The 21,225-nt window shown below is 36.8% G+C and overlaps 1 protein-coding gene across 1 annotated transcript in view; it reads right to left on the reverse strand.

The window, feature by feature from the left end:
- KRR1 (KRR1 small subunit processome component homolog) overlaps positions 1-8,603 on the reverse strand; it is an 11,990-nt gene extending 3,387 nt beyond the window's left edge. Inside the window, exons 1-7 of the mRNA XM_032170781.2 lie at positions 8,458-8,603; positions 5,004-5,176; positions 3,509-3,643; positions 3,201-3,326; positions 3,034-3,117; positions 1,893-1,949; positions 607-777 (exon numbers count right to left, since the gene is read on the reverse strand). Of these exons, the coding sequence (XP_032026672.1) occupies positions 607-777; positions 1,893-1,949; positions 3,034-3,117; positions 3,201-3,326; positions 3,509-3,643; positions 5,004-5,176; positions 8,458-8,542 (831 nt within the window). The 5' untranslated portion in view covers positions 8,543-8,603. The remainder of the gene's footprint in view (positions 1-606; positions 778-1,892; positions 1,950-3,033; positions 3,118-3,200; positions 3,327-3,508; positions 3,644-5,003; positions 5,177-8,457) is intronic.
- Between the last annotated feature and the right edge of the window lie 12,622 nt (positions 8,604-21,225).

The raw sequence follows: 21,225 nt of genomic DNA on the forward strand, positions 1-21,225 counted from the left end.
AATCCAAAGATAAAACTTTCTCTAACTTAATTTGGTAGCCACGTTGCAAGGAAGAAGTCAAGTTTTTAGACTGATCTAAGTTTTAGAGTTTTGCTGAGAAGGTGGGACAGAAGTAAAAAGGGGCATGAATCAAAACAATGATGTGCAAGAACAAAATGGAAACTGGTCATGGTGGGAGAGTAAATGAAGCAGAAGACAGGTGACAAAAGGAATCATAACTTAGAAAAACGGTGGGTGTTACAATTTACAATTTAAGATTTCAGAACTAGAACAATCATAGAGCACACAGTCACAAGAATGTTGCCAAAGCAGAGAAAAGAGTAATTGCAGACTAAATTGTTCAACTTTTATCTGTGGAACATTTACAGTGGCTACAGGGACACAAACCTCCTGGATGCCGTTTATAATCAATGTGAAGGCCCCACTGCACACCGCCATGCACTCAGCTAAAAATATGCCTATTTATATTTACTCTCAGTTTCTTATAGCTCTGCACATACACACTATATATATATACATCTCACCTGAAATACCTTCAATAAAGTTTCTGACCAAATACATTAAAATAGATTCTCCTTCATATAAAGTTCAACATTTAGTACTAACCTGACTTTCTGGTTGTGGTGGTGGGAATGGCGTATATTCCTTCTTAACAGTTTTTTTCTTTGGTTCCTTGCGTTTATTCACATTTTTATGTTTGAACTGTGGCAAAAATCTCTCCCAACTTTGTGATCGTAATTCAGAATCTTTTGCCAACTCTCTCTTAATCATTAAGCTCTTCAGTCATGCAACAAAGTAAAAATTTTTACTTTCCGAAGTCACACATTTGTCAGACTCAGACATTATAAATATTGCTTCTACAAATAATAAAAGAAACTGTTCCTAGTTTCTTTGGTGAAATTAAACCAATTACATAAGCAAAAAGATAAGTTATCACAAACATGTATAATTATTAGAAAACCACTAGAAACTTAATTACAAAATGCAGAATTGTTAAAATGAGACAAAAATAAAACTGACTTTTCAACCATTATTTCATTAAAACATTTAAAATGCAACTTATAAAAGCAGGGAGGGCTCTTAATTAGCGATGTTCCCTGCAAGCAGGAAGTTTTCAGTAGCAACTGAAATACCATAAAAAAAGACAAAAGTAAACTTTCTCATGATTACAGAAAACCAATATTTTCACATTTCCCTATTCCATTTAAATTTTAGACCTTGTAATATCAGAGGATGCAAACCAGGGATCAGACACATAGCTTTGTTTTTATCTGCAATATCCCAATGTAACTCAAAATCACTTTCCCCCTAATCTAACAGTGACTTTATAACTTAAGTTCATCAAATTTAAGTGGATTGCTCAACAAACCCATCATAAAATAGTTCTATATACCACCGTTACATTTCTAAGAATAATCAAACTTTGTGCACACAGAGATACAACAGATCTCTATCAAAGGGGCTACATTTTGAGTGTTAAATTCAAAAAAAGGTTTTAATGCAACATGAGATGTTCCAGATTTTAATAGAAAAAGGTAGAATTCTGAAAGATCATATCTTTAAATACATGGGTTCATAATCTAAGAAAACTAGATTGATATGATCTGTAACAGATTCTATGAAGCTTATTTTCATTGATTAGAACTACATAACATATTACAGTATCCCCTTCAGTAGTTTTCACACTGTGCTCCATAGGGAGCTTCCAAGAAGTACCTACAAAACTGGGGTAGAATTAAGTAGGTTGAATTCTACCCCTAATTTACCCAAAATAGCTCTGTTTTATCTGTTCGTGCATTCGAATTTCATAAAACATTTAATTTCAAGAAAGGTTTCTGTAGCTAAAAGAAGTATAATCATCACTGGTACAGTTATATATAATTACCACTCACTTTAATGTTATAAATTGGATGAATATTCTTCATGGTATCTAGGACTACTTTTCTAACCTGAAATTTGCAAAGAAAAATAAATTAGTCACAAGGATTTTAATGAGCTATGGAGAAGAGGATTAATACTGCAAAATATCTAATCAGGTAATGGGTACCAAATTAAATAATTAAGTAGCTCCTTCAACTGCTCTGAGTGGCTTCTAGATCTGTCATAAAGGCAGTCAATCTCCCGTGAATACAATACAGTTTCTCAATTACTGCTAAAATGTAGCACAGAGAACTAATACAACACTCTAGAGCAATGTGATTTAGGAGGAAGAGGGCTAGAATACAAGCACTGCCACTGCATACAGGAAAATCACTTTCCTGTTCCAGCTTTCTCATTTGTAATATAAAGATAAAACCATATACTTCTAGACTCTCTTGTAAGAATTAAATAATATATTTTAAAAACTTAGTAAAACTAAAGTATTCAATATACTTAATTATTGCTCCAAGAGAAAAGAGCAGACAATTTATGACAAAAAGGGCCAACAGGATTACTATTAAATGCCCTGGAAAGGAAGCACAACCTAAAAGCCAGATCCAGACAGTAATAGTACCAAAAGGAGTTAACAGAAATAACATTTGCTCCACAGATTTTCTCACCACATTTAATTTGAAAAGTTAAAGAAAATATTCATGAAAAGTTATTAAACATTATACTAAAATTCAAACAAAAGAAAATACATCTTGAAGAAAAGTTTTCAGAGTGTGACCTCTACTGGCTGTATACACTACTGCAAATAACTGGATTTTTGCTCAATTTTCCTGTCATTGGGCATATGCAACTATACTATGTTGTTCATATGTGCTACAGACTGAAGATCTTAATGTTCATTTAAATTTTATACTGGGAGGAGTAATAGTGTGCAGACCTAATTCAGAAATGGATGTCTCCACAGTTGCCAAGGTTGGCCAAAACATGTTAGGGTCCGGAAATGATTCCCTTGAATTATATGACATACAAAGTATTTACTAATGGCAAATCAAAACACATTCTAAAAAAATAAAATCATAAAGCATTATCCAATAAACTATATTATAACCAAATTATTTGTTCTCTGCTGAAAATGAATCGAAGATAATACATAGTTCTCACCTCTTTTAAGCCACTAAAAGGTCCAATGGCTGAAACTGTGTTTCCCTGAACCATAATGTAACAATTAGTTAAGAGTTCCAATGCCTGTATCAAGAGATCAAGTTAAAATTAATTACTCTGAAAAATTATTAAGGAAGAGACTCAAGTTTTCCACTAATAAAAAATACCTTCAATGTAGATCCTTTGGGACCAATAAGCCGTTGTCTTCGTTTTACAAATCTCTCTTTATTCCTTACTAAAGAACCTATTTTAATGATGTCACATGCAACATCATCCTGAAGAATTCGTACTGCCTTTTGCAAAAAAAAAAAAAAAGACATTATCAACATTTTTTTACAATTACATTTATTTTCCAAGCCCACGCTATTGTTATCTAAGCACAAATACGAAAACTTGATGGTGGGAGGAGGAAAAGATGGGATGTTATAGGTTAACACTGATGCAAACAAAGCAGTCTCTGTAATTCTAGATTTACCTGTTCAAATGAAACACTCCTTGCTAACAGTTTTATCAGATCTCTGGCCCTAATGATGATATATGGATCAAAAGTCTTCTTTGTAGTACAAACAGTCATGCTGCCTTCGATCAGGTCCAGGGTTGCATTAACATGCTACAAAAGGAAAGAGCACATAAGCAGTTGTCTAAAAATGAGTTTATTTGTAGATAATTATAAAGCCTATCCTAACCAACCTATTAATTTCTGTCACCTCTCAATTCCTATGAATTACTTCCCTGAAGAAGCTAGGTAGTTAAGTATAAATAATGAATACTCAATTACTTTCACACTTTACAGACTATAAGAAACTGGAGCAATTGAAACCATTTACACTTGATTTTAGAATACTTTGTACCCATTGGAATATAGATTGCCTCTAACTTTAAAATTATAAATCAAACAAATGGGGGTCATACTTAAAATCTGACTAAGGTAAAAATGTAAAGCTGTACGGGCTTCCCTATTCTGGACCCAGCTCCAGTCTACCATCTGCTCCATTGGGTATGAATTGACTTATGCTTTCAAACTTTTTTCTAGCTAATTACGGGACTAAATACAAAGTAAAAGCAAATTATCATAGTTTCAGAAAAAAGCAATGATTAGAAAACTTAAGCATTAACTTTCAACAGGAAAAAACAGATTTAAACAAAGCGAATTAAAATGCTATTTTCTCACTTGTGAGCATACTCTCAAGAATATTTCAACATAGTTAAGTGAACAATTCAACATATGGTTGAGTCTCTAAGTTTACAAAAAAAAAAAATGAGCTCAATTCCAGATGCAGCTATAAAACACAACCTGCAGCTTGCTGAGCCACCTTCACCCACAATGGCACAACCAACTCCAGAGCAGTCCCACAGTGAGAAACACATGTTATATCACAACCTAATACATATATACACACACACACACAAAGCCAATATCAAAAAAAGATACTTTTACCATGTGATATGTCATTTTCTAAAGGCTCAGTATAGCCATTAAATTGACTTCTCAATACACTAATGGGTTTCAATTCACAGTTTGAAAAAAAAAAAAATGCAGTTATCTAGGGGAATAGCATCAGCAATAAACAAGGAAAAGTTGGACACATCCACATCTTCCGTTTCAGATGAAAGGTAATCAATTAGAAACATGACTCAGCTCAAACTGGGACAAATACATGACAACTGTCATGGCCTGGAGCAGGCATTCTGAAATTGGGACTTCACAGGTGAATTTCAGACAGTTGTGAAGCTCCTAAAATATTAAAGGTATGCAAATTTTTCGAAGTAATTTATTACTCATAAAATTAAAAACAAATGAACATTAGGTAAGAAGAAAACTTACCTAAATAGTTTAAAATACCAAAGGAACCAAAGGAACCAGCTATGTTCGCACCATTAAAAAAAAAAAAAGCATTAGCATACATACACTTAAAGGCATAAGCAAGAGCAAAGTCTCAAATAAATGTATTGATATAAGATACACATACATGTTCATTTAAGGCTTTCTGCACCAATGGCCAACACTCTTTCAAGTAAGCTTCTCTGTATTTTGGGAACAAAGTTGCAAAACTGCTCTCCTCCAAAAGTCCTCTGGGATTGTCCTCTTTGGAAAAGGCTGGTTCCTTCCAACCATCAGGAACCGTAAGGAGTTCTGATTCATCTACAGAAAGGAAAAAATTTACACATCACATTTTAACTGTCTTTTGGACATACCCGTCACATTTTAACTGTCTTTTGGACATACCCATCACATTTTAACTGTCTTTTGGACACTTTATGAACATCCTATGCACATATTCACAAGCCTTCCAATACTCCTTGCATTTCCTTTTCCCCTGCTTTTTATATTATTCAAGAGTAAAAGAACATTCCTCTGTCATTATCATCAATTCTCTGTATTAAAATTATCTGTACACATTTCAGTTGCCTCATATGACAAAGTTCCTTAAGAGCAGAAACCCTCTTCACACTAGCTGGCATATGCCAGGCAGATAGTGAGTACTCCAGAAACATGTACTGCACTACACTATCATAAAATTGAAGATCTGAATGCCATTTTGGTTAGTATTTTAAATACGATTAACCTTTCTGACTTTCCTGGAGTGTATGGAACCTGGATGTGTGTGTTTGTGTACAACTTCTGAAAGAGGATTCTAGTTTATCTTTCAGTTAATAATCACTGGTAATTCTAGATTTTCCTAAGCATTTTGAGTGCCTTATTTCCATATGCCTTTCATTGTAACTATAAAAAGTAGAATCTGTATTATTATTCTCATTTTATAAAGATGGTCTAAAAAGGCTAAGTGACTTGCCTAAGGGAACACAAAGCTCACTCAGCCTGGGACTCCTTTCACTACAAGAAAATGCCTCCTAAGGGCCGTAAATTATCTTCTGAATCATTTATTTAAAAAACTCTTGGTCTTGAATTTGAAGAACTCCTTAAATTCAATAGCTATACTCTAATTCAGTTATACTCAAAGGTATGATCCACAGACTTGCAGTATCAGCACAAACTATAAGCCTGTCAGAAATGCAATTATTGGGCCCCACTACAGACCTACTGAATCAGAATCTCTTCGACGAGGGACAGGAGTCTGTGTTTTACCATGCTCAACAGGAGACTCTTAAGCACGGTAAAGTTTGAAAAACAGGTCGTTACCCTATATTATCAGCCTCAGACAGGTAAACTTTCTGCTTATACTCACATCCACTTTGCTATTTCTGGTTCAAATCACAGACAACTGGCTAATCTTCATATAAAGGATTCTCCAATGTCCTTTAAAGAACACAAATTCCACAAAAGTGATTACTTATATATTATACACTTTTCTTTTTTTTTTTTTTTTTTTTAAAGACAGGGCCTTGCTCTGTCACCTAGGCTGGAGTGCAGTGGCTCCATCCCAGCTCACTGCAGCCTGGACCTCCTGGACTCAAGCGACCTATTCTCTTGCCTCAGCCTCACAAGTAGCTGGTACTACAGGCATGTGCCATCATGTCCGGCTAATTTTTGTATTTTTTTTTTTTTTTTGTAGGGAAAGGGTTTTGCCATGTTGACCAGGCTGGTCTCCTGGGCTCAAGCAATCCCCCTTCCTCAGCTTGCCAAAGTGCTCGGATTACAGGAGTGAGTCACTGCAACTGGTTACTTACAATGCTTACCTGACAAAGTCCCTATCCAATTTAAACACTTCAAAGGCTATGGATCACTTTTTAAAAAATCCGCACTACAACCTCAGAAAAAAAACTGACAAAAGAAATACACAGGAGTTTCACAATTAAGGAAGCCTCAAAACATGTGAAAAGATATGCAACCTCATAGGTGATCAGAAAATGCAAATTAAAACTGCAACCAAATACCATTTCATACCTACCAAAATGACAGAAATTCAAAATTCAGATAACATATATTCATACGAATGTAACGCAATGACAACTTTCGTCCACTGCTAGTGAAAACAAAACTGACACCAGCACTTTGGAAAAAAGTTAGCATTACTTACACACACCCTGCACTTCAGTGATTCCAATCCTATGTTCACAACCTAGAGAAACCCTTGAACATGTTAACCAGAAGACATGTACAAAGATGTTTTAGCAGTATTGTTTATAATTGCAAGCAAGTGGGAACAATCCAAATGTCCACCGATGGTAAAATGAAAAAACAAATTGGGGTATGTTCATACAAGGAAACACCACATAACAGTGAAAAGACTAAAACTACACCTGCAAGTATCACCCTGTTTGAAAAACAAAAAGCTAAATCTAAGAAGCAAGACACAGAAAAATGCATGTATATATACACTTTCATATATATAAAGTTCATATATATACATAAAATATATATATGTATGTACATCATATACATATACAATATATATGTACATCATATACATATATAATATACACATATATAATATACATCATATATACATATATACACATAAAATTCACATACATATTTCATATATATACACTTTCATGTATATAAAATTAAAAAACAGGCTAAATTAAGCCACTTCATGACTACAAGAAGAGGAACAGAATGCAACACAATTCAGAGTGCTTACGTCTGATACAGGAAAAGAGAATATGATCTGAGAGGTGCACGTAAGGGTTTGAGGGGTATGGTAATACTCTATTTTACTTAGTCTGAATGCTAGTTTCTCGCATGGTTTTATTAAACTCTATGTAAGTTGTATCCTCTATGTACGTTACATAATCATTTAATGAGCAACAACAAAGAAACCTTGAATACTTTCCCAATACATTTAAATTGAGAGTTCAATGTTTTTAACACTTCCTATAAGCCTGGTTGAACAGATCCCCAGGCTATTTCTGACTTCTCTATCATTCACACTGAAGAAAACGGGTAAAACCAGACTACAACGCAGGAGTTAACAATTAAAAGGTAACACAACCTAAAGAGTAAGGGCTGTGTCGTCTAATATTTTAGCAATCTGACAAACAGGAATTGATAATCTTTCAAAATGTCTTTACTGACAAACTAGAGCTAAGGACATGTCGGACAGCTCCTTTCCCCATACCTCACCCCATTATCAGGGTCCACTCCTGTACATCATGACTACCTATTCCCACCTCACCCTATTCCTCATTCCGTCAGTGACTTTCAGCCACCTGCAGGCTACAAAGTTCCGCAGCGCTCTCGGCATTTTCTGAATACTAAGCCTTTTACAGAAGACGTAATCCGCAACAGCTTCGCTTTGGGGACCCTTTAGCAAAAGCAATGAATTAGGAACACGTGGGTGGCACCATATCGGCCAGTCGTTTCTGTGGGCCCAGCCAAAATCTTATCAGTGATTATTTAGGTACTCAACTACACAGTACAGGCTCCAGGTGGTTTTATAAGTCCACAAGCAACGAAAGAAAAAAACATTGCAACTCAACGTACACAAACCCCAGGCTTCGGTTCCCACATAACATCACCTTGGTTCTCCGGCTTCGGCTTCTGGTTACGAAATTCACTTTTTCCAACCCCTTTTTCTGGCCGCACCAGCGAGGGAGACGCCATTTTCAAGCTGCTTCCGATGGCTCCGGAAATGAAACTGTTCTTAAACCCTACCGGCTAAAACGCCTACGCTCAAAATGAGTTCCGCCGAACTCAGACGAGGAGATCTGCGCAGTCTCTGTGCGTACGTGCGTTAAAGCCCGCGCTTTTACACAAACCATAGCTTCTCCTACGTGGCCAATGAAGGGCCGGAGACTTTCTCCCAGTATGCACTGCAACCATGGAGTTTGCATACTGGGACTTGTAGTTTAGCAGGTGGTATAGGCCAATTGGATACTGTCTTATCCGTAGTTTCCTCGTGGCCTCACGGTCTAACCTGGACCATCGGAGAGCGGAGTGCTACCAACCTGTCATTGATGTCATTCATTCTTTCGATATCGATAAATATTTATACGTTGGCCAAATATGCGCTAGATGTTGGGAAGAGGTACAAATATGAGAATACAATGTATATTGGGCCTCCACTGCAAGAAGTGACAGGAATAGCTACTATTTATTGAGACTGCTTTGTTTCAGTACTTTATTTACATTATTTCTAATTTTAAAAACAATGATAAAATTAAACTTTTCAGTTGTTTCTGATGGTAATCTTCCCGAGTGTTGGTATTTCTCTAAGTTAGAGGGATGGTAATTCAACATCCTGACATTTCTGAAGTGTTTCAACTAGCCTAAGATTTCTCAAAATCTCTTAACTCCTTTTCTACCCCCAACATTACATAGGGCTAAGATGTGTAGAGAGGTTCATCACTAACTACAAATAACTACACTTCTAGAAGTATCAAAGTTCTTCAACATGCCAAATACAAGATTTTTTTTAATTTTGATTTTATTGCTTGCATTTCTAAAATTTTCTGCAGCAAATAGGGAAGGTCTTTGATAGGTTGAATTCCTTGCATTAGTGAAATACACGTTTGTCTGACAAATCCACTCTCATGTATCTTATACAAAAATTTAGGTTTTCATATATGAGATCCAGGTATGAAACAGATTGTTACATATGGACAGAAGAGCCCACGACAGAGGGTTTTTTTGCTTTTATCCTGTGCGTTTTATAAAAGACAGGGATTTTATCTCTGTTCTTTTAATTTCCTCAAAAAATGATAAATCCCTAAAATAGAACAAATAGCAGCAGGTGAAAGTTATAAAGTGAGGAGTACACTTCATGAAGCAGGTTTTTATCATCTTTATTTTAAGTAACTCAATCACTAATGAGTGGAAGGTCCGCCTTCAAGTCCAGGCAGTTTGACCTAGCAGCTTCAGGGGGCTACTATTCATTAAGAGCTTCAAATGTGTTAGAAAGAAGGCTGATAGGGATTAAGGGGAGGGAATAGTCTAGAAATAATACTTGTGTTAAAGCCCTTTATTTTATAGCAAAATTTTCTACATAGGCTTTTCTTCCCATTTACGTGTATATTTTTAATCTTAGTATTGCTATTATTTGAGGAATATTGAGAATATGATGGAGATGGGAAAATGAAAACCCACCCATCCTTTTCTGGGCACTATTGAGTCTGTTTGTAAAACCCAACCTTTTAATTACCATATTATGCAGAGCCCACAGTTCATCTGTCCCTTTTTGAAATTTTAAAATTTTTTTCCAAATCATTACTGAAAAGGGTATAAAAACATGGATAATAATTGAGTTCTAAGATTCTCTAAGGTCCTCTAGACCTCCAATTATAGATGACACCACACTAAAACTGTCCTGTCTTCTTTCCAAAGGAAAAGATTCATCAGGCTCCTACAATAAGTTATTTCAATATTAAATGATTCTTTCCCTTCCCTAACTCAAAAGCCCTCACATCGTCCACCAACTGAATATACAATATGAAAACAATATATAATTGGAAGTTAAGTGAATTTTTTTGTCTGTTAGTTGCCTTCCAGAAGCCAATAATCTAACACAAGTTATGTCACAGGAATAGGGAGTTATCTTACATATAGGATATAAAAGCTTTTACTAAAAAATAAATCCTGCAACAAAAATCACAAATTAATTTAAAAATATTAATTATAATGACTATTAATCATATACTGAAGGGTATATATAATTATACAGTACTTTTTCCTCTGTGATAATATGAGATAAAAATATAGCAAGATACTAATTTGATGCTAGTAGTTATAAGAAGTAATGTATAAAAATTAAATGAATAGAAAATTGCATAAGACTGAGAGGCTGAAGCTTTTCCTTAGTACACATACTTTTTTTTCCAGTTTTAAAACAGACTCTGATGCTTAAATACTGTTACTCATTAACTGAATTTTCATATTTTGGCTTGACAAGCAGGAATAGCACATATATATACTTACTAAAAATTAAAATTGACAGTCAAATTGAATGAGAACAATGTTTCAACAATTTGCTTAGACTATATTTTAAGCAATTTTGAAGAAAAATTTTAAAATAAACGTGGTATGGAATAAATAAATTCCGAAATTAATTCGACTAGTTCTTCTAAGAATTAAACATTGTAACCAATATTACATATGAATAGTTTAAACTTTTAAAACCTCTAAACAATAGTTTCCACATGTGGGAACTATTTGCTCTAGATTCCTTACTTTGGAAAAGAGCAGATCTAATTTCAACATCTTCCAAAAATTCATTAGAATGGAAAGAACAATTTGATTTTAAATAAATATTGAATAATAACTAAAAATTATAAATATTTATTGAATACATATTGAAAATAAATATTGAAAAATCTCCTAAAATCACCTTAGAAGACTATAAACTCAAAAGTGATTATCAAAATGACAGTGTCCAAATTTTCATCTCAATTTCAATGATTCACTGATTATAAAGTATTCAAAATAATAATTTAAAATTTAAAATGATGAGAAATAGGATAAAAAAATAAAGGATATAAAAGAGGGCAAAATACTCGCCAAACACTTAATGGGTTGATTACAATAATATTCAAGGTGATAAAAAGATGTAAGCAATTCAATCGAAAAATGAGGAAAGGCTGAGCACAGTGGCTCACGCCTGTAATCCCAGCACTTTGGGAGGCCTAGGCGGGCGGATCACGAGTTCAGGAGATTCAGGCCATTCTGGCTAACACGGTGAAACCCCGTCTCTACTAAAAATTCAAAAAATTAGCAGGGCATGGTGGCACACACCTGTAGTCCCAGCTACTAGGGAGGCTGAGGCAGGAGAATCGCTTGAATCCAAGAGGCAGAGGTTGCAGTGAGCTGAGATCATGCCACTGCACTCCAGCCTGGGTGACAGAGCAAGACTCTGTCTCAAAAAAAATAAAAAAGAAAAAAAAAAGAAAAGAAAAACGGAAAATATATTAGTAGATATTTGTGATGGTTAATTTTAAGTGTTAACTTGACTGGGTAATATTGTCCCGATATTTGGGCCTACATTATCATGGATGTTTCTGTGAGAGTACTTTTAGATGAGATTAACATTTAAATCAGTGAACTTCGAGTAAGGTAGATTGTCCTCTATACTGTGGGTGGTCCTCATCCAATCAGTTGAAGACCTGAATAGAACAAAAACATTGACCTCCCCGGAGAAAGAATTGTGCAGCAGAAGTCCCTTGGACTTGAATTGTAGCATTGTCTTGTCTTTGTCTCCAGCCTGCCAGCCTACCCTGCAGATTTTGGACTCACCAGCCTCCATAATCATGTGAGCCAATTTTTTAAAATAAATAAAAATAAATTACACACACACACACACACACACACACACACACACACACACCCACATTGGTTTTGTTTCTCTGGAGAGCCCTAATAAAACAATTTATAGTAGAGTTAATCCAGATGACTGACAAACATATGATGTTCAACCTCACTACTGTCAACAAAGTATACAGACTTAACAATGAAATATCGCTTCTCACCCACCAGATTGAAAAAAAAGAAATAATAAACATAGATTTAAAAAAACAATACTGCTAAAGGAAAGAATAGTCTCATACATGGCTAGTGCAAATGTAAATTGTTACTGCCTTTTTGCAGAGCAATTTAGCAATATAAAATACACACATATGGTTCTGCAGTAATTTCACACCAGATAAACTATTGAATAGAAATAAAGGACCATTCAATTAGAATGTTTCTACAATAGTGTTGATTACTACCTTCTATAGAAGTAGTTTAGTGAAATATACTTTGGAGCCATACTCACTAGTTTGCCACCTATCGGCTATATAGCCTGGGGCAAGTTTCTTACCTACTCCTGCTCAGTTTTCTAAAATGGGTAGAATAACCTAACCCCTCAGTAGCTTAATACATGTAAAGTGCAAAAAAAAAAAAAATACTTAGCACATGGTAAACACTTAATAGGCGTTAGCTATTATTGTTTATACTGGCAAAAAGTAAAAGCATTTAAACTATCAAATCGGGATCTAGTTAAATAAATTGATGTTACTTTCATAACCATGGGCTATTATACAACCATTTATAAGAATTAAATCTATATGAAAAAATACATAGAATATTGAGCAATAAAAGCCAGATGTGTAATATAAACATACACATACACACACGTATATATAATATGATCTCATTTTTCTAAGGCAAACCATTCATTTATTCAACAAATACTTATTGAGCACCTATGACGTTCAAGACACTGTTCTAAATACTTGTTTATATTCTATGTGCTGAATATAATATACGAATACATGAGTTTGTATGTGATTGTACAACAAAAAATTGGGACGGATACACATTAAGCTTTCAAGACTGGCTAACTTAGAGATGAAGATGATTAGAAAAGAAGATGAAACTAGGCAAAAAGACAAAAGAAGATGTCCATGATAAAATAGCATGTATAATATGATCCTATTTACATACAACTGTCTCTCTCTCTCTGTGTGTGTGTGTGTGTGTGTGTGTGTTTCTGCATGAAAAGATGGTCATCTAAACGTTGACTATGTTACCTCTCAGTATAGAGACATTTCAAAGTATGACAATTAAATAGCAATACAGTTGTAAATCAATCACAATATACATCATTTTTCTTTAACATCCTTGGAAATCTGAACATAAATATGAAAATAAATAAACAAATAGAATATGTACTTAAATGACACTAAAAGGGGAAAGAAAAATGGACATGTCTGAAGGGTTTCTTGGCACAAATCTAGAATCTAGATTGGAAAGCCCTTGGGTCACAGCCACAGGCAGGCCTTTTTCTTTCGGAGACAGAGTCTCGCTCTGTTGCCAACGTTGGAGGGCAGTGGTGCCATCTCAGCTCACTGCAAACTCTGCCTCCTGGGTTCAAGCAATTCTCCTGCCTCACCCTCCCAAGTAGCTGGACTACAGGCGCCTGCCACCATGCCTGGCTAATTTTTGCATTTTTAGTAGAGATGGGGTTTTGCCATGTTGGCCAGGCTGGTCTTGAACTCCTGAACTGAGATGATCCACCCACCTCGGCTTTCCAAAGTGCTGGGATTATAGGCAGGCCCCTTTTGATTGTGACTTCTCTCCTCTTTGGCCTCTTAAGCAATCTAGACCCACATGTAGCCACCATCATCTTCCTGTGAGAAATGTTCTTACCCTGCTTATTCATTTTCCCAGGGAAAGCACAAATTGCCCTCACAACAACTATCCTTTGGAATTAAAGACCTTAATTCTCACGGTAACCAGAGGGTAGAGGGGAAAGAAAGAGTAAGGATGAGATTTAACAGTGTCTTTGGAGAGTGTATTATCTCTTATTAAAGCAAACAGGAAAATGGCAAATAAACGTGGTTTATTTTTATTTAACATTTCTACACTGATTTATCAGAGATAAAAATTAAATTTACACAGTAATCTACTTTCTTGCTAACTTTATTGTCTTTTTTAAATAATCTAGATAGGATTTCTCAAATACATAAGGTTGACACATTTTTATTTTCTTTTTTTAATTATACTTTAAGTTTTAGGGTACATGTGTATCACGTGTAGGTTTGTTACATATGTATACATGTGCCATGTTGGTGTGCTGCACCCATTAACTCGTCATTTAAACATTAGATATATTTCCTAATGCTATCCCTCCCCACTTCCCCCACCCCACCACAGGCCCTGGAGTGTGATGTTCCCCTTCCTGTGTCCATGTGTTCTCATTGTTCAATTACCACCCATGAGTGAGGACATGTGGTGTTTGGTTTTCTGTCCTTGCGATAGTTTACTGAGAATGATGGTTTCCAGCTTCATCCATGTCCCTACAAAGGACATGAACTCATCATTTTCTATGGCTGCGTAATATTCCATGGTGTATATGTGCCACATTTTCCTAATCCAGTCTATCATTGTTGGATACTTGGGTTGGTTCCAAGTCTTTGCTATTGTGAATAGTGCCGCAATAAACATACGTGTGCATGTGTCTTTATAGCAGCATGATTTATAATCCTTTGGGTATATACCCAGGAATGGGATGGCTGGGTCAAATGGTATTTCTAGTTCTAGATCCCTGAGGAATCGCCACACTGACTTCCACAATGGTTGAACTAGTTTACAGTCCCACCAACAGAGTAAAAAAACTGTTCCTATTTCTCCACATCCTCTCCAGCACCTGTTGTTTCCTGACTTTTTAATGATGGCCATTCTAACTGGTGTGAGATGGTATCTCACTGTGGTTTTGATTTGCATTTCTCTGATGGCCAGTGATGATGAGCATTTTTTCATGTGTCTTTTGGCTGCATAAATGTCTTCTTTTGAGAAGTGTCTGTTCATATCGTTTGCCCACTTTTTGATGGGGTTGTTTGTTTTTTTTCTTGTAAATTTGTTTGAGTTCATTGTAGATTCTGGATATTAGCCCTTTGTCAGAAGGGTAGATTGTAAAAATTTTCTCCCATTCTGTAGGTTGCCTGTTCACTCTGATGGTAGTTTCTTTTGCTGTGCAGAAGCTCTTTAGTTTATTTAGATCCCATTTGTCAATTTTGGCTTCTGTTGCCATTGCTTTTGGCGTTTTAGACATGAAGTCCTTGCCCATGCCTATGTCCTGAATGCTATTGCCTAGCTTTTCTTCTAGGTCTTTTATGGTTTTAGGTCTAACATGTAAGTCTTTAATCCATCTTGAAATAATTTTTGTATAAGGTGTAAGGAAGGGATCCAGTTTCAGCTTTCTACATATGGCTAGCCAGTTTTCCCAGCACCATTTACTAAATAGGGAATCCTTTCCCCATTTCTTGTTTTTGTCAGGTTTGTCAAAGATCAGATAGTTGTAGATATGTGGCATTATTTCTGAGGGCTCTGTTCTGTTCCGTTGGTCTATATCTCTGTTTTGGTACCAGTATCATGCTGTTTTGCTTACTGTAGCCTTGTAGTATAGTTTGAAGTCAGGTAGCATGATGCCTCCAGCTTTGTTCTTTTGGCTTAGGATTGACTTGGTGATGCGGGCTCTTTTTTGGTTCCATATGAACTTTAAAGTAGTTTTTTCCAATTCTGTGAAGAAAGTCATTGGTAGCTTGATGGGGATGGCATTGAATCTATAAATTACCTTGGGCAGTATGGCCATTTTCACGATATTGATTCTTCCTACCCATAAGCATGGAATATTCTTCCATTTGTTTGTATCCTCTTTTATTTCATTGAGCAGTGGTTTGTAGTTCTCCTCAAAGAGGTCCTTCACATCCCTTGTAAGTTGAATTCCTAGGTGTTTTATTCTCTTTGAAGCAATTGTGAATGGGAGTTCTCTCATGATTTGGCTCTCTGTTTGTCTGTTATTGGTGTATAAGAATGCTTGTGATTTTTGCACGTTGATTTTGTATCCTGAGACTTTGCTGAAGTTGCTTATCAGCTTAAGGAGATTTTGGGCTGAGACAATGGGGTTTTCTAAATATAGAGTCATGCCATCTGCAAACAGGGACAATTTGACTTCTTCTTTTCCTAATTGAATACCCTTTATTTCCTTCTCCTGCCTAATTGCCCTGGCCAGAACTTCCAAAACTATGTTGAATAGGAGTGGTGATAGAGGGCATCCCTGTCTTGTGCCAGTTTTCAAAGGGAATGCTTCCAGTTTTTGCCCATTCAGTATGATATTGGCTGTGGGTTTGTCATAGATAGCTCTCATTATTTTGAGATACGTCCCATCAATACCTAATTTATTGAGAGTTTTTAGCATGAAGGTTGTTGAATTTTGTCAAAGGCCTTTTCTGCATCTATTGAGATAATCAGTGTGTGGTTTTTGTCTTTGGTTCTGTTTACATGCTGGATTACGTTTATTGATTTGCATATGTTGAACCAGCCTTGCATCCCAGGGATGAAGCCCACTTGATCATGGTGGATAAGCTTTTTGATGTGCTGCTGGATTCGGTTTGCCAGTATTTTCTTGAGAATTTTTGCATCGATGTTCATCAAGGATATCGGTCTAAAATTCTCTTTCTTTGTTGTGTCTTTGCCGGGCTTTGGTATCAGGATGATGCTGGCCTCATAAAATGAGTTAGGGAGGATTCCCTCTTTTTCTATTGATTGGAATAGTTTCAGAAGGAATGGTACCAGTTCCTCCTTGTACCTCTGGTAGAATTCGGCTATGAATGCATCTGGTCCTGGACTCTTTTTGGTTGGTAAGCTATTGATTATGGCCTCAATTTCAGAGCCTGTTATTGGTCTATTCAGAGATTCAACTTCTTCCTGGTTTAGTCTTGGGAGGATGTATGTGTCGAGGAATTTATCCATTTCTTCTAGATTTTCTAGTTTATTTGCATAGAGGTGTTTATAGTATTATCTGATGGTAGTTTGTATTTCTGTGGGATCGGTGGTGATATCCCCTTTATCATTTTTTATTGGGTCTATTTGATTCTTATCTCTTTTCTTCTTTATTAGTCTTGCTAGTGGTCTATCAATTTTGTTGATCTTTTCAAAAAACCAGCTCCTGGATTCATTGATTTTTTGAAGGGTTTTTTGTGTCTCTATCTCCTTCAGTTCTGCTCTGATTTTAGTTATTTCTTGCCTTCTGCTAGCTTTTGAATGTGTTTGCTCTTGCTTCTCTAGTTCTTTTAATTGTGATGTTAGGGTGTCAATTGTAGATCTTTCCTGCTTTCTCTTGTGGGCATTTAGTTCTATAAATTTCCCTCTACACACTGCTTTAAATGTGTCCCAGAGATTCTAGTATGTTGTGTCTTTATTCTCATTGTTTTCAAAGAACATCTTTATTTCCTCCTTCATTTTGTTATGTACCCTGTCATTCAGGAGCAGCTTGTTCAGTTTCCATGTAGTTGAGTGGTTTTGAGTGAGTTTCTTAATCCTGAGTTCTAGTTTGATTGCACTGTGGTCTGAGAGACAGTTAGTTATAATTTCTGTTCTTTTACATTTGCTGAGGAGTGCTTTACTTCCAACTAGGTGGTCAATTTTGGAATAGGTGTGGTGCAGTGCTGAGAAGAATGTATATTCTGTTGATTTGGGGTGGAGAGTTCTGTAGATGTCTATTAGGTCTGTTTGGTGCAGAGCTGAGTTCAATTCCTGCATATCCTTTTTAACTTTCTGTCTAGTTGATCTGTCTAATGTTGACAGTGGGGTGTTAAAGTCTCCCATTATTATTGTCTAGGTCTCTTTGTAGGTCTCTAAGGACTTGCTTTATGAATCTGGGTGCTCCTGTATTGGGTGCATAGATATTTAGGATAGTTAGATCTTCTTCTTGAATTGATCCCTTTACCATTATGTAATGGCCTTCTTTGTCTCTTTTGATCTTTGTTGGCTTAATGTCTCTTTTATCAGAGACTAGGATTGCAACCCCTGCCTTTTTTGTTTTCCATTTCCTTGGTAGGTCTTCCTCCATCCCTTTATTTTGAGCCTATATGTGTCTCTGCATGTGAGATGGGTTTCCTGAATACAGCACACTGATGGGTCTTGACTCTTTATCCAATTTGCCAGTCTTCATCTTTTAATTGGAGCATTTACCCCCTTTACATTTAAGGTTAATATTGTTATGTGTGAATCTGATCCTGTCATTATGATGTTAGCTGGTTATTTTGCTCGTTAGTTGATGCAGTTTCTTCCTAGACTCAATGGTCTTTACAATTTGGCATGTTTTTGCAGGGGCTGGTACTGGTTGTTCCTTTCCATGTTTAGTGCTTCCTTCAGGAGCTCTTTTAGGGCAGGCCTGGTGGTGACAAAATCTCTTAGCATTTGCTTGTCTGTGAAGTATTTTATTTCTCCTTCACTTATGAAGCTTAGTTTGGCTGGATATGAAATTCTGGGTTGAAAATTCTTTTCTTTAAGAATGTTGAATATCGACCCCCACTCTCTTCTGGCTTGTAGAGTTTCTGTGGAGAGATCAGCTGTTAGTCTGATAGGCTTCCCTTTGTGGGTAACCCGACCTTTCTCTCTGGCTGCCCTTAACATTTTTTCCTTCATTTCAACTTTGGTGAATCTGACAATTATGTGTCTTGGAGTTGCTCTTCTCAAGGAGTATCTTTGTGGCATTCTCTGTATTTCCTGAATTTGAATGTTGGCCTGCCTTGCTAGATTGGGGAAGTTCTCCTGGATACTATCCTGCAAAGTGTTTTCCAACTTGGTTCCATTCTCCCCATCACTTTCAAGTACACCAATCAGACGTAGATTTGGTCTTTTCACATAGTCCCATATTTCTTGGAGGCTTTGTTTGTTTATTTTTATTCTTTTTTCTCTAAACTTCTCTTCTCACTTCATTTCATTCATTTGATCTTCCATCACTGATATCCTTTCTTCCAGATGATGGAATCAGCTACTGAGGCTTGTGCATTCACCACGTAGATCTTGTGCCATGGTTTTCTGCTCCATCAGGTCCTTTAAGGACTTCTCTGCATTGGTTATTCTAGTTAGCCATTCGTCTAATCTTTTTTCAAGGTTTTTAACTTCTTTGCCATGGGTTCGAACTTCCTCCTTTAGCTCGGAGAAGTGTGACCATCTGAAGCCTTCTTCTCTCAACTCATTGAAGTCATTCTCTGTCCAGCTTTGTTCCATTGCTGGTGAGGAGCTTTGTTCCTTTGGAGGAGGAGAGGCACTCTGATTTTTAGAATTTTCAGTTTTTCTGCTCTGTTTTTTCCCCACCTTTGTGGTTTTATCTACCTTTGGTCTTTGATGATGGTGATGTACAGATGGGGTTTTGGTGTGGATGTCCTTTCTGTTTGTTAGTTTTCCTTCTAACAGTCAGGACCCTCAGCTGCAGGTCTGTTGGAGTTTACTGGAGGTCCACTCCAGACCCTGTTTGCCTGGGTATCAGCAGTGGAGGCTGCAGAACAGTGAATATTGGTGAACAGCAAATGTTGCTGCCTGATTGTTCCTCTAGAAGTTTTGTCTCAGAGGAGTACCCAGCCATGTGGGGTGTCAGTCTGCCCCTAATGAGGGGGTGCTTCCCAGTTAGGCTACTCGGGGGTCAGGGACCCACTTGAGGAGGCAGTCTGTCCGGTCTCAGATCTCCAGCTGCATGCTGGGAGAACCACTAATCTCTTCAAAGGTGTCAGACAGGGACATTTAAGTCTGCAGAGGTTTCTGCTGCCTTTTGTTTGGCTATGCCCTGCCCCCAGAGGTGGAGTCTACAGAGGCAGGCAGGCCTCCTTGAGCTGCGGTGGGCTCCACCCAGTTGGAGCTTCCTGGCTGCTTTGTTTACCTACTCAAGCCTCAGCAATGGTGGGCACCCCTCCCCCAGCCTTGCTGCCACCTTGCAGTTTGATCCCAGACTGCTGTGCTAGCAATGAGTGATGCTCTGTGGGCGTAGGACCCTCTAAGCCAGGCGCGGGATCTAATCTCCCAGTGTGCCGTCTGCTAAGACTGTCGGAAAAGCACAGTATTAGGGTGGGAGTGACCCGATTTTCCAGGTGCCATCTGTCACCCCTTTCTTTGGCTAGGAAAGGGAATTCCCCGACCCCTTGCACTTCCTGGGTGAGGCGATGCCTCGCCCTGCTTCGGCTCACGCTTGGTGTGCTGCACCCACTGTCCGACAATCCCCCATGAGATGAACTCGGTACCTCAGTTGGAAATGCAGAAATCATTCGTCTTCTGCATCGCTTATGCTGGGAGCTGTAGACTGGAGCTGCTCCTAATCGGCCATCTTGGCTATACTCCCTATTTTCTTTTTTTTTAATCTTATTTTAGGTTATTTAATCTTATTTTAGGTTCAGGGATACATATGCTGGCTTGTTATATAGATAAACTCCTGTCACGGAGGTTTGTTGTACAGATTATTTCATCACCCAGATACTAAACCTAGTACCAATATAGTTATTTTTTCTGCTTCTCTCCTCCCACTCTCCACCCTCAAATAGGTCCCAGTGTCTGTTGTTCCCTTCTTTATATGAGTTTTCATTATTTAGCTCCCACTAACAAGTGAGAACATGCAGTATTTGGTTTTCTGTTGCTGTGTTAGTTTGCTAATGCAGGAACAGAAAATGGATGGAGCTGGAGAATGGAGCCTCCAGCTCCATCCATGTTCCCTCAAAAGTCGTGATCTCATTCTTTTTTATGGTTGCATAGCCACATTTTTATTTTCTGACATACATTAGCTGCTTTTCATTCCAGTCAACTTCATGGAAAAGTTTAAAATTCTAAATCAATATATCTAACAACATCAATAATAGTAATGATACCTGTGGCTGTAAAAGTAAGCCCTCTTCTAACTCCAAGTGATTTCATGATGAAATAGGTATCTAGTCAAGCACACACAAAAAAAGTACTCTAGCTGTAAACTAATTATACATAATCAGTCATAAAATTATTATATTATTAACCTATCTTTAGAAAAATAAAGTGTTGATAAAAGT

Source organism: Hylobates moloch, unplaced genomic scaffold (genome assembly GCF_009828535.3).
Source record: "Hylobates moloch isolate HMO894 unplaced genomic scaffold, HMol_V3 SCAFFOLD_12, whole genome shotgun sequence".
In the NCBI taxonomy this organism is placed as follows: Eukaryota; Metazoa; Chordata; class Mammalia; order Primates; family Hylobatidae; genus Hylobates; species Hylobates moloch.